The sequence below is a fragment of the Rhipicephalus sanguineus genome, chromosome 10 (genome assembly GCF_013339695.2).
Source record: "Rhipicephalus sanguineus isolate Rsan-2018 chromosome 10, BIME_Rsan_1.4, whole genome shotgun sequence".
Taxonomy (NCBI): Eukaryota; Metazoa; Arthropoda; class Arachnida; order Ixodida; family Ixodidae; genus Rhipicephalus; species Rhipicephalus sanguineus.
The window spans coordinates 151,500,516-151,514,333 of NC_051185.1; the positions used below are offsets into that span (position 1 = coordinate 151,500,516).

The window sequence follows — 13,818 nt, forward strand, 5'->3', positions numbered from 1 at the left end:
ACCGCACGTTTAACGTGGTGATGGTTTGCAAACATAATACGCCGTCGTCATTACTTGCGCAGTCAGGAACGCGGACTTACGTCTTCAACGGAACACAAGCATTTAACATCCCATTCAGTAGCGCTTGTGTCACAGCCATGCTCAAACTCTAGCCGTGTGCAATTCACTTCACTAGCATGTTCCAGGTTCGATCAGCACGATCGAAATATGAATATCGAAAAGAACGCACACGTATCCTTTTCGCAAAGTCGAAGAAGTTAGCCGAGAGGCATGGACTGTCGGCATGACTGCATGTTCTATCTCTCTAACCATTTCGCTTCGCTGGTCGAGCTCGAGCGTGTTGGCGGCATGCGGCGCTCCATAATATCCACAATAATTGTGATACATGCAATGCACAAGAGGAACTGTGCTTTTATTTTGATCTCGCTCAAGAATATTATACATTAAATACAATCAAAGTGACTTACGAGCGTGAAAGAACATTAACGCACGAGGGGACGTGAAATGCAACGCGCTCCTCGTGAGTTAGCAGCTCATCGTTCATCGTTGCTGTTACTCTCGATGTCTTCACAGTCTTCTACGTCCAGTGAAAAATCCTCGTCGTCAAGATGCTTTCTTTCAACATCACTGCTGAAAGCAATCTGAAGAATTTCCTCCGCCGAACAACTTCGGCCACTCCGCGTCACCACGTTTACAATTACAGAGACGTCTGGGCGGTCTGGGCGCGGAGAACATTTCGCTCTCAGATCGGTCAACGAGCAAATCGCTTGCAGTGTGCTACCACCTATCAACAAACGTACAATAACAAGCGGCGCAGCGCTGGCTATGAAACCAAAACACTGGCGAAGGACGGCGTGGAAAGCATTGGCTCCACGAAAGGCGTGGAGCAGACGCGTCCTGGAATGATTGAAACGTCGCTCGCACGATTAGTAACAGCGCTTTGCTGACAAAGGATAGAGGCCCTATTTTAATGTATCGACAACTTGAGATCGCTCAGTTTTATAAGAGCACATCGCGAGCCGGCGAGACCTCCCGGGCAGGGTGTCATGGGATTCACGCACTACAGGAAACACTGACCAATGCTATACACAAGTAAAACAGGGTGAGCTGCAACTGAATATGTCAGACGATAACATTTAACTAACCTACGTGGCTACAGAAAGCCTCGCTAAGCTAATAGTATGCGTACGCTGTGGGCTAGCATTCAAAGCGCGAGTTACGACGTATTTTCACGAAAACTTCGCGTCTCGCAAGAACGAATCAGATTTCTCGCGTCACGGAGGGCCCGGTCAATCATTGTCACGGAGGGCCCATTGGCCTGCAATGTAATGGAGTACGGTTGTTTCGAACAGATTTTCACCCCGCGACGTTTGATACGAACGTACGCTACCGCGCAGGTACGAAGAAGTGCTGTCCGTGATCTCGCGGAAGACGCGCCAAGCATGTGCGGGCAAAGAAGCGCAAGCGCGGGCATGCGCGCCGTGCCGCAAATTGGTCAGGATCACGGTGTAAGAAAAATACTTTCCTTACACACTAATCAGAGTAAACCTACAGTGATGTGTCGTAGACTCCGAGATTGTGTGCGCGAATCTTGGAGGCCCTAATGCTCCTCCGTGTGCCTTCGCGTTTAGATTGCAAGCCATGTCTTCCATGCAAGCGACGTCCTCGTGCATCAGACAACCTATGAAAGGCGGACGAGGACCCAAAGAAGACAAGGACGGTCTTCGCGAAGGAGCTAGGCCTCACAACGTCAACATGCACGACTGTTGGGGACGAACTTGTGCGTGCATGGTCGTAAGTCTCTCGAAAAAGATCCCAAACACCACCGCGGTCAGAAAATAATAAGGTGACCGCCGTTGTGAAATTTTTTGGCCTTCATCTATCGCTTCAAAGCGCTTCTTAAGTCATTTTCGCCGCACTACTTCGGCGTAATGCGAAAAAGCATACTAAGATTCGGAAGGGGCTACTAGCTGTCGAGGGTCACAACAGACCTGGTTCGTAATTAAACACGCGCGCACGGGCCGCGTATGTAAGAGTGGGACTATGATGGTTGACGTCTAAAAACTTCACTGGCAATCATTCAGAGCTGTTCGTGACTTTGCTGCGGCCCCGAAGAAGAATAAATGAACATGTACGCCATCTTTTTTTTGTCGCATGCTAATTTTTTATACCTTCTGGTGATGCGATTTTCTGATGATACGAATATTTTTAGGGATCCCGCGAGATTCGTATCACCGAGGTTTTACTGTATACACCATTTGCCGGTGGCTGTACTCAGAGATCTATGTTACAACGTGTTTTCGTTATCACTAGCGAGATGGCGCGAAGGGCTCGAAGAGCGCGCTTGAAAGGTCGTCGCCGTTGCGACGAGCGCCCGCGTCTACATGGCGTGGTTGCTTGTGCGTGCGCTTATCTCGTGATCGCGGTGGTATGTACGTCTCGCGTTGAGAGCACGAAAGTCACTTGGCTCACTGCAGCGGTCGCTTTTGCGAATGGAGCGCGGTGCTCACGCAGAAATAAGTTACAAATGTGACAGTTAGTTCGCTCTCATCCTGTGTATGTTCATTCCGTGCGTCCTTTCTGCTTGAGCAGCGCGTTGCATGTTTCGAGCTGCTTGCCGTTCTTCGCGTGACATTAGAATTTGTTGCTGTAGCATTCATTACTTCGACCTTGGGGCGAAAGAATGCGCAACAAACGCTCAACTACGTCTGTGAAGACACGTTTCACTTTCGTGTTATACCGATTCCTATGACAGAGGGATCAGCCATGTTTTTTTAAAGCGTAAACCATCGGATTCCTTCAGAGCTACGTTTTCAGATAACAAGCGCGCAACAACCATATCATGTACCCAGTTTACGCGGGAATACCAAGATGAATCTACAAGTCCCGCACGCGCTGCTCAGAGATAGTGTAAATATGGCGGCTCGTCTCCGCCGCTCTGCGCGGCGCTGCCGCGGCCGGCAGGGAGATTGGTTGCACGTCCCGAAAAGTGGGCGGCGCTGGGGCGGAGCCTGGAGAGCGGCGAGATGAAAGAATCGCCAAACTCTCTCGAAGGATATATATGCCTGTGATAACATTTAGCCACATGAAGGGTTAATCGACCCACCAGGGGTGAATTTGGCTCCGGTGTCACGCACGGAAACTTAGCCCTTTGAGACGCTGTGTACACAATTGTGTGCACCACTTGCTTTTGTTATTTGTATCGACTAGGGGCTAATAAAGAGGGGGACACATTGAGCTTCTTCATTTAACTTCATTTGCAGTGTACTGTTGCATATTATGACTTTGCTGAAGGCACTATCATATTCGAGGAGACGTTCGACGTGCAGGTTCCCACAACCCAAGTCAAACGTGTATTTTTTTTTTGCTTAATACGGATATAAGCGAAAACGAATTTGCACTATATTACTAGCCCGAGATTTTATTCTATATATGCAAAAACAGAGCACGGGTGGCTTCGCAATATTGCCACGTGCGTTTCTTCTTATCACTTTTGCTGTATGCGGTTTTTGCCCACAAAGACTGTCCGCAACGCTCAGCGCAAACCGCGCCTGATCGTTCGAGAAGCTTCGCGATTATTGTAGATCATTTGGTTAAGATAGATATTTCATTACAAAGTAATTCGGAAAGATTACTACAACACACATAAATTAACGCGTTACGACATTATTTTTGTTGCAATATAAGATCGAGTGCCTTGAAATAACATTGTATCGATTTGACGCATTTACAGACAGTTCTTCGTAGGTAGCCTCTGAAAGGGTTAAGGTTGCCTCGTCTACTGCGGAAATGTTGTTCTTCTGCTGAGGTATTGATTCCCACGACTAAAAACTAACCCTCCTGAGTCCTAGAATGCTGGAGGCTCTCACCTTGACGAAAAACTTTCCGCACAACGTGAAAGAAGGTGATGAGCCAGACAGCGCCCAGGTAGGAGACGAGGTCCAGCCGGAAGTGCCCGAATTCTTCGATGCTCGGACTCAACGACAGCACACGCTTGCTGCATGCACGGAAACCCTTTAGATATTGCTGAGGGCGGGGTCACTACTCCGCAACTCAGCAACAAGTCTAATGCGAAAGAAGTGAAAGTAATATGGTACAGAGGAATACTGTATGCGAATAATATGTACTCAGAGGCTTCGCATTGTTATCATGTACTACTACCACAACTACTACTACTACTACTACTACTACTACTACTACTACTACTACTACTACTACTACTACTACTACTAGTACTACTACTACTACTACTACTGCTACACATGAAACTGGATTTAACGAAACGACACGCTGGAATTATTTCGTCAAATAGGGAATTTCGTAAAACCAAGAAAAGCATTTTTTTTCCTTAGACAACTTTATATTGTTACGTAGCGACACCAGAAGGCTACCATGGCATTCCTTTTGGCGGCAACCCAACCGCGCGTCTGAAATGTCTGCAAGGACAGCCCGAGGGTGGCCTTGACATAGGGGACACCATGTCTGGGCGATGCAGGCCAGGTAGACGGTCACGTGAAGCTACGGCAGGCTATCGATGTGCGATCACGCGGAGAACAAATGGAGTCACTGCGCGTGCTGGCCGAACGGGAAAGATGCGAGGAGGTAATCAGTGCTGCCTGTCGCATAAGCCATGAAATATAAAAAAAACAACCACCGCCGCCCCTAGCACCATCCGGTACTTAAGAGCACTACCGACTGCCGCGTCCGTTGTTTCGTGCATGGGTACGGCTTGCGGCCTCGCCAAAGTAAAGCTGGGGCTGTAACTATAGGGCGCGTGAATTGTTTAACACGACAGCGTTAGAGAGCACGCTAGCGCACGTCGCGGTAAAATTAGAAGAAAATCGCCGCCTTTTCACTGAGCTACTTCAGCAAAACCTTCGTTAAAGCGAGTTTCGTGGTCAAATTAATTCGTTAAATCGGGTGCCAACATTGAACCGTAAATGGATATTTTCTGGGGAGTGGTAATTTCTTCGTTAGATTGGGAAATTCGAAAAAAATGTGTTTCGTTAGATCGACTTTTACCTGTGTTGCTACTACTACTACTTATATTAGTAATATCAACAACAACAACAACAACAACAGCAATAACAATAATAATAATAATAATAATAATAATAATAATAATAATAATAATAATAATAATAATAATAATAATAATAATAATAATAATAATAATAATAATAATAATAATAATAAGTTGCTCTTTCACAAGAAAGGCGAGGAACTGAGAGCGACAACGTGTTAGACTGCACAAAGTAAGGTTCGTAGTTCAGCCGCATATACTGCGGTGGACATTCGCATACCAATAATTCACGCGTGCACAGGAAATATAGGTTATACCTCACTTGATGACCGCGATCATCCGCTATCACGACGCTCAAGTGATTAGCAGCAACGACAGAGGTGAGGAAACTGTTCGCTTTGCCTCTTGAGTCAAAGAATCTCCAAAAGTTTCATATAACGCGACAACAGGCTCAAGGCATGACAGCGCATACGAAGTCACCAGCCATCCTCACCCACCAGTTGCTCCGGCTGAAGGTTACCTGAAAGATAGCGCTCAGCCACACGGAAACACGCCATAGTCACCACGACTTGCCGCACTAGCGAAGACGACGTCCTCTCCCGCGCAACCGTCCTCCACCACCCTTGTCGCGCGCCGTTAGATTGCGAGTATCACACTTACTTCTACCGCGAACTTGGCGCAGTGCGTGATAGAATCTTATCGCGCATCAGCATTGTACGGAACGTCACGGCGACGGCGATGCGAGAGGGTAAATTTCCGTTTGGAGAATCGCTGTAGTTACTCTCGCAATACTATGCACAAGTACCAATTAGAGGCATTCACGTCGTTGATGACGCGTATAGATTCTATGCTGGTGTAGGGTGGCTACAGAACGCTTGTGATCGGTCGGAGGATGGCACTCACTAGAAGAATTGCTCGGACGACGGCAGCGTGGCGTTTTTGCAGCGTAGTGTGTCATTCACCGGCATGGCCGGGAACTTCAGCACAGGCACGGCATCGGGGCCTTGGCTGCTGCGGCCCAGCAATCCCGACATCAGATACACCGGGGGCCTCGCTGTACGGCCACATAAGAGCTGGACGGTAAAAGGCTCCACTGTACACATACCCAGATGACACACACGCACACACATCCATATGTATGTATGTATGTATGTATGTATGTATGTATGTATGTATGTATGTATGTATGTATGTATGTATGTATGTATGTATGTATGTATGTATGTGTGTGTGTATGTATGTATGTATGTATGTATGTATGTATGTATGTATGTATGTATGTATGTATGTATGTATGTATGTATGTATGTATGTATGTGTGTATGTATGTGCGTATGCATGTATGTATGTATGTATGTATGTATGTATGTATGTATGTATGTATGTATGTATGTGTGTGTGTGTATGTATGTATGTATGTATGTATGTATGTATGTATGTATGTATGTATGTATGTATGTATGTATGTATGTATGTATGTATGTATGTATGTATGTATGTATGTATGTATGTGTGTATGTATGTATGTGTGTGTGTATGTATGCATGCATGTATGTATGTATGTATACAAACAAACACACGTGTCCTCGCAGAAATTTCGAAGCCAGCTGGTCCGCGTTAAAGATCCATTGGAACGTGAATGCTACCCTGGAGTGGTATACAAGATACCATGTCAAGACTGCCGCGCATCATACATAGGAGAATCAGGCAACTTCAAGCGGCATATCAAGCAGTACCAAAATGATGTAGCTAAGGGACATGCTGCTGCCAACGCACTAGCTGAACATCTCAACACGGGTCACAACATTGATTGGAATTCAGCGACTGTCATCGGCAACGAAAAATCACTGCCATCTCGCCTTCTTTTGGGATCATTATTAATCCAGTCGACGCCTCATACACTAAATAGGACACGTGGAAATCTACCCGATACTTACACCAGATCATTGCGCCGTCTACTACGCATATAAAGACATGGCCCAACTTCTTACGCTTGTATGTGTGAACAAGAGACCCGTAGTGGTCTCAAAACGTCATAAATTACTTTTTCGCTGCAACTTTGATGAGTGTTTGTTGATTCGCAAGAAATATCTGGGGATTAACGACCCAAAACCACGATATAATTATGAGGGATGCCGTTGTGGAGTGCTCCGCAAATTTCGACCACCTGGGATTCTTTAACTGCACCTAAATCTAAGCACACGGACCTCAAACGTATTGGCCTCCATCGGAAGTGCAGCCGCCGCGGCCGGTATTTGATCTCGCGATCTTCGGGTAAGCAGTCGAGCGCCGTAACCATAGATCACAGTGGCGGGGAATGCAGGTGCCTCCAAAGCCGAAGAAGCGTATACACACATTGCAAGTAACGGTTAGTGCCGATGATGTGCACCGCCCTGTTTTCTAAGTCGCAGCGCACGCGTTTTCGCCTTTTTTTTTCTCGCAAGTGTCGTCCATGGCGTTCGTAGCTAGTGCACACACCTGGGCGTCCATCAGTCCGTAGCAAGAACCGTCGGCGCCCCAGGCGGGTCCACATTGGGTCCACGGCAACTCCGGGTATAGTAGGCTGTCGCAGAAGTACATCGTGGCGTATGCGAGCACCAATGCGTTGTACACGCTCACCAAGGCAGCACTGTAGCAGCCAGCGACACCAATGCCTGCCGAAGTCAACGAAATGTGTCAGACGGCATTTTCTTTAAAATTAAACATCGAGCCAGATCCACTCCGTAAAAGCCACCGAAAGAGCGAAGCTGGTGCTCCCTTTCGTCAGGCTATTGAATTGCTCTCTTTTGCAAGTCTTTTCTAAGTATTTCTGTGTTGTATCATTGTTCTTTATCTTTTTTTTAACTCCATGTTAAGATATGTGGTGGTAATAGTGCTTTATTGTACTATCGCATCTCCTATCACCCCTTTTATCAGGCATTATATATTGCTTCTAATTTTGGGCAGTTTACAGTAAGGATATCTTTGTTCTTCAGGTTAAGCCATCTGGATCCCTCGCGGCGGTATGCTCATTCACGGCCGCACTGGAACGCTACGGTATACCGTTCCAGCGCGGCCGTGGCCCATTCCATGCGGCCACTCACCCAAAACTCGTATTAGTGTCATATGGTTGTGCTGGAACGCAAGCAGATTTGCAAGTGCTCTGCTGTGCATGCCATGGCCGCCTTGTCGAGGAAGTTTGATGAGGCGGCATACTAACAGACACGGACAAAGGAAGAAAAATATCGATACAAGCGCACACTCGGAACTGGAAGTTTATAGAAAAAAAGAACACATCTAAAGTTTACACACTGAGCACGTAGTTATGCTTCTCTCTCCTAAAAAAGAAAATGGCTTTCCACACTAGCAAATTCCTGTGACGGCACCTGCGTCAAAACAAAAAAGGAAGCGGGGGGTGGGAACACCAAGAATGTTAGCGCAGTGTGTCACTCAAGTAGGAGTACTCATTTTCTGTTAAGCAAGTGGACGGGTGGCTGACCCATCGATCACCGCATCTCCTGATTTTTTAAAATACTCGATTAATTAATAAATTATTCGTCGATATCTAGATAAAGTGGTCGCATCAACGAAAAAGGGTGAGCAGCCGCACATCGTGCAGTGCTGCGCCAACTGTGCACGTTCCTTTGACGTTACTGCTCTATTACACGGCCATATGACACGCATACACGGTCATAGGCCTTAGGCGAGAGAAACCTTTCATCCATTCATGTTTATTTCAGGAAACCAGTATACGTAGTTGCCTGCAAAATCGGCGTGAAGGCACAGAAAGCCTGACAGAGCGACGATTACCCGCGTACACTTATGTAAAGGCGAGCCCTACGCGAAAACATGAATATAAACACAGGTCGCAAAAGCAAGCACATCGCGAATTTTCCCGAAGTCGAGCCAAAATATGTTCACAATTATGATTTACACGCAAAAAACTAAAGAAATCAAGAGGAATCCTCATACAAAACAATAGCTATAAAAACTGACACGTCAGCAGGTACGACGTATATGGGAGGAGTAATCAAAAGTGGTGTCAAGTTCGGTTTGAACATTTAGGACTTTACCACGTGCTCAATGTGTAAACTGTATATGCGTTGTTTCGCAGCGTTAGCTACACTGGCCGACCTCGACCACTTTCGCGTGCACGTCCGAGTACCGTGCTGCGCATGCGCGAGAAGTGACGTCACATGGCGCACAGCTGGCGCACCGGAGCAGCTGCCGCCGCGCGCGCCTCTCCGATCTGCGCATTCCAGCGGAGTGACGTCATATAGCCGTGGCAGGCATACTGGCGCCGGCGTTGGGCCGGGCGTTGCCCGGTCCCAATGCGCCGGGCGTTAGGACCGGGCACGAGACGACGCTGCCGTCTCTATGGCCCCAACTGCCGGAGCTGCACCGTGCGTTGGGGACATAGAGAAGGCAGCGTGTTACTACACTGACCGCCGAGCCGTCTTTGTGGCAACAGAGAAATGGTGTTGAGGAAAAAATAAATATGTATGTATCACATAATGCCTACACCATGTGTGTGTCATTGAAGCAGCAGTAAGCATGATAATCAAGCTGATCCTAGACAACCAGGAGAGCTAAGAATAATCAGCTGAACCTTATTTTCAATGAACTTTCAGTTATGTGCGTGTGCTTGTGTCGTCATTTTTCTTCCCTTGTGTCTGTTAGGGCGCCCGCCTTTTTGCATCAAGATGAGCGTCGCCGAATGTGCACCTTCTCCCTATCCGAGCGAGCGTATAACTTTTACTTTTAGGAGTTGAGTGCGCACAGTGACTCTCCTCACCTTCTCCCCCTCCGAGCGATCCTGTCTCTCGCCCCTCTCGGCGAGGCGCAGCCCTTTCCCTTTCCTACCGAGCCTCATTAGAGGGTGTTGCTCATTCTCGCCACGCCGCAAGGCCATGTGACCCAGCGGGAAACCGGTGGGGTAACGTGGCTCTGCGTGACGGCCAGAGACCTTCAACAGACATGGCTAATAACAATTTATGTCGGAGTGGAAGCTCAATGTGTACAACGTCTAAAACGGCAATGTTATCAAGAGCAGTGCCCTACTTAACGAGAATTTAAGCTAAATGTATCACACGATGAGCGCGACGAGCGGCACAGTTTGGAAGTGATCCCGATGACGTGAGAGAGAGTTCGACTACAATTAATCACTCGTAATCAAACTAGCTGCAATAAAAAAAAACAACCTTCCGTGCATCAAGAGACGTAATAAAATGCTACTTGTTCGTTTCTGTTTCATCCGTGGAAAAAAGAACCTTTTTGGCGTTGCCATGGGGAACGGCTCGCGTGGTTCAAAAGTTCCGTTTTCGCCGAACTGCGCTTCGCCCGGCGCCCTGCTTCGCTCACGCGGTCACGTCTCAGTGGTAGTTTCGGTATCGCGTACTGCCGCATGTGTTTCGCACGCTCGTGAAAGTCCCTCGGACAGAAAGTTCGACAAAATGCCGCATGCATGTGTGTTGCCGGATGCCCGAAAGACGCACGCCGCCAGTGCACGCCGCCGCGCAGTAAAGGCGGGCAACGTTGGGCACGGCAGTAGTGACGCGAGAAACACCGCTTTCAAGCGGGTGACTCGAAGTGCGCTAAAGCGATGCGGACCACTAAAACGTGATTTCATTTCAAAATAAGCACTTCCTTAGCACAAACGTACCACTGCGAGGTTTCTGGACCGTTATTTCAGCAAGCAACGTCGACTTAATATTTGCCTTTAGTGTCCCTTTAAAATTCAGAGCCGTTCCATTACTGTGAAGACGGAAACCAGCGAAGTTGCGAGTTGGTCCGTCCGGTATTGTGAACATTGGAATAGGGAATCCATATATCAACATTAATAAATATACTGAGCGAAAAAAGAGACACACACTCAAAGGTCCCGGTGTTTGTCTTACGCAAGAAGTGTATTATTTCATCAACAGCGGCCAACGGCGGTCTCAAAATTTAGTGAAAGACCCCTTTGTTTTGAAAGTACAAAAATGGCATACTTTGGTGTATTTCGCGAGGGGTGTTGTCCTTGTGGTAAAACTGCTCACGTGATTTTGCCATGTCAACGTGATCATACACCTTTACGTTTACATTTACGCCTTGTAAATTTTTTTCGAAGAAAGAACGCTGGATTATTCGAAATAATCGGTTAAGCGAAAATCGTTGTTCTGCACATCTCTTGTATGCCATCCGCCAGAACTTGGCCATATACAACTGAAGAAATCTGGTGCACGTGAAGCAAGTTTTCACTGCGGAAAAAACGTTTTCCGCTCGCCGATTTTTGTGGGTCATCTGGGACCTCGGTTGGGCGCTGTTTCTCCCTACGGTTTCGAGATGACGACCAAACCTGAAGCAGAACGCTGCGTTTATATTAATCTCTGCTGAAATAAAGCGTCGAAAGTCATACTCCTCTGAAGCAAACCCTCGCTTCCAGGATTGAGGTGTTCCTCTCAAGAAACCGCTAGTATTCGTCATGGCTCCTAAGCATATCAGAATTGTAAAAAAGGTACATCGATATCCGAAAGAAGGACAATCTTAATTAAGGGCTCGTTTTGCTTTGTTAGACACAACATTAATGAGAACTAAGAGAGTCTGTTAGTTCTCATTATTGTTGTGTCTACATAAATATGTGGTTCGAGTTGAGTGCAGCGCAGTTTGAGTTGCCCAAATGATAGCTCTCCCTCTACTGGTTGATCAAGAACTCCTAATCACAAAAGCGAGAAAGTCGGCAGCCGCGATGATTACGTTAAAGTGAGAAAAAATGTTTTTGCGAATGCCCCCTTTATGAAAGAAACTATGGTGCGTTACCGCAAGTGGTCACAACGATTGTCCGAAGCGTGAAAGTAAAGAATTGACACTGCTGCAAAAGAATGCAATTGTTTAAAATAAACGACGAAGTAACTTCTGAGTGTCCTACTCAGCGTTTGAACCACGTGTATGCACCGGTTCTTTCGCGCTTCCTAGGAAGCTTTTTGTATCACGCACTGAAATCACTGCTCAGCTGTTGCACTGGTGAAGGCATGTGCGACTGCGCAAACGCTCACCCCGTCCGAGAGGCATGCACTTCCACAGAGCCTTGATGCTGGAACCCGAGAACTGGGCGAGAGCTATCTCTATCTGACACAGAGGCATGGCCAAAAGGAAGGTCATGATGAGGTAGCAAATCAGGAAGGCGCCTGCAGAAGAAAAAGAAAAGTGATGAGTGCAAAAGTGAAAAAAAAGGCACACAAAAGGCAAATAAAAAAGGCAAATATTCAAATAAGGGGCGTTACGCTATGTATTCACTCTATAGTTGAATGCGAATTCTTTAGTGCTATGTGTTCGTCATTATGCCGCTACACGAGCAGAATGAACATCCTAGTTCTCTGTCTGTTTTGAATCGCTCCCAAGTGCCGTACCTATGTTGAATACATAACATGAAAGAAAAAAAAAAACCCCATAGCCAAGTAGCTACGAAGCTCGCATTCGGGTCGTGGGTACACCGGTTTGAATGTCGCCTCGCCGATATATTTTTTTCGCCAATAAATTGCTTTTGTTTCTCACGCTCTCTGTACTAGTTCTCTAGCCCATTAGAGTTATTGCATCTCACGCCGGACAAATTGGCGCGCGTGTTTTGGTAGTGAAGCAAAAGAGGAAGAACAGGACGAAGAGAGCGCGTGGCGGTTCATTATGTTGACAACTTTCTACGACACACGGCAAGCCTCGAGCATAACAGCTCTGCTGTAAAAAAAAAAAAAAACCCAGAAAATATTGGGTATCTGCGTTCTTCGCTGCAAATGTCGTCGAAAGACGATCGTCGTCTGCCGTCCGTACTACATGAATCCTCCTCCTCTATGCTGAATCGCCGCATCTGGCTCATACCTTCGCCTCTGGCTCATAGCGTCTGTTTGGCCTATAGATAGGCCAAACAGACCGCTGTGTTAATGATCGCCTTAGGGAGCATATACTGCCGATTCAGAATGGTGTGTAATCACATCTGCCGTTCCATTCTGCTTCGTGCGGCTGCGCACCGATGTTCGGAGAAACTCGTGTGATAGGAAGAAGCAGGAAAATGTTAGCACGTGAAGTACTTGAGGCATATCACAAACTTATGGGAGATGAACACGTCACTGTTCTTTCAATATCTTTGTACAAGTATGAATACGTATTTTTAGATAGCGCTGTTCGATAGGTTGTTTATTTTGCTTTGTGATAGTCACTTTTGCTGCGCCCTTTCTTTGTGCTCATATCTGGAAGCATATATATTTGAGGGATACGCGGAAAATAGACTAGTTGAAAGTGTTGCGTCCTATCCTGTCTTCTATTGTTTTCTTGCTTGTCTCAGTTGCGCCACAAATATTTTATTAATGTTAAGCATGCATCTCGAGTGCTCGGCAGCGCGCTGTAATGACGCCAACAGTGCGTCATGAGAAACAACTCACCGCGACCCTCTTCGTAGACAAGCGTCGGGAAGCGCCACAGGCTTCCCATACCCATCACCATGGCGACGCAGCGGTGCAGATACAGCCATTTCGAGAAGCGGTCGAGTTTCACGTCCTTCATGATCTTGTTCTTGTTCACCTTCAACTATGGCTCACACCCACTGTCGCGGATCAGCCAAGAATTGGGTGGTCTTATAAAATGTTATAGTACATTAGAATAAGGGAGGTCACAGAATAGAAACATTACAAATTTTATATGAAATTTTGGTGCGCGATCAAATGTATATAATAATTGACAAAAAAGTTTCTTTCTTTAGTAATAGATAATATAATAATCAGTACCCTCAGTTGAATTCGTAATTGCATCTGGTCCAGGAGCTGTCTTCGGTAAACATAGTACAGTCA

The 13,818-nt window shown here is 46.7% G+C and overlaps 1 protein-coding gene across 1 annotated transcript; it reads right to left on the bottom strand.

Annotated features, from left to right (window-relative positions):
• Positions 1 to 2,877: 2,877 nt before the first annotated feature.
• On the bottom strand, positions 2,878 to 13,534 carry LOC119406827 (sodium- and chloride-dependent glycine transporter 1-like). The gene is made up of 6 exons (XM_037673561.2): positions 13,414 to 13,534; positions 12,037 to 12,168; positions 7,502 to 7,677; positions 5,927 to 6,096; positions 3,870 to 3,997; positions 2,878 to 3,011 (listed from the first exon to the last, which is right to left on the bottom strand). Exons 1-6 carry the CDS (start codon positions 13,532 to 13,534, stop codon positions 2,878 to 2,880), a joined length of 861 nt encoding a protein of 286 aa, XP_037529489.2.
• Positions 13,535 to 13,818: the final 284 nt, after the last annotated feature.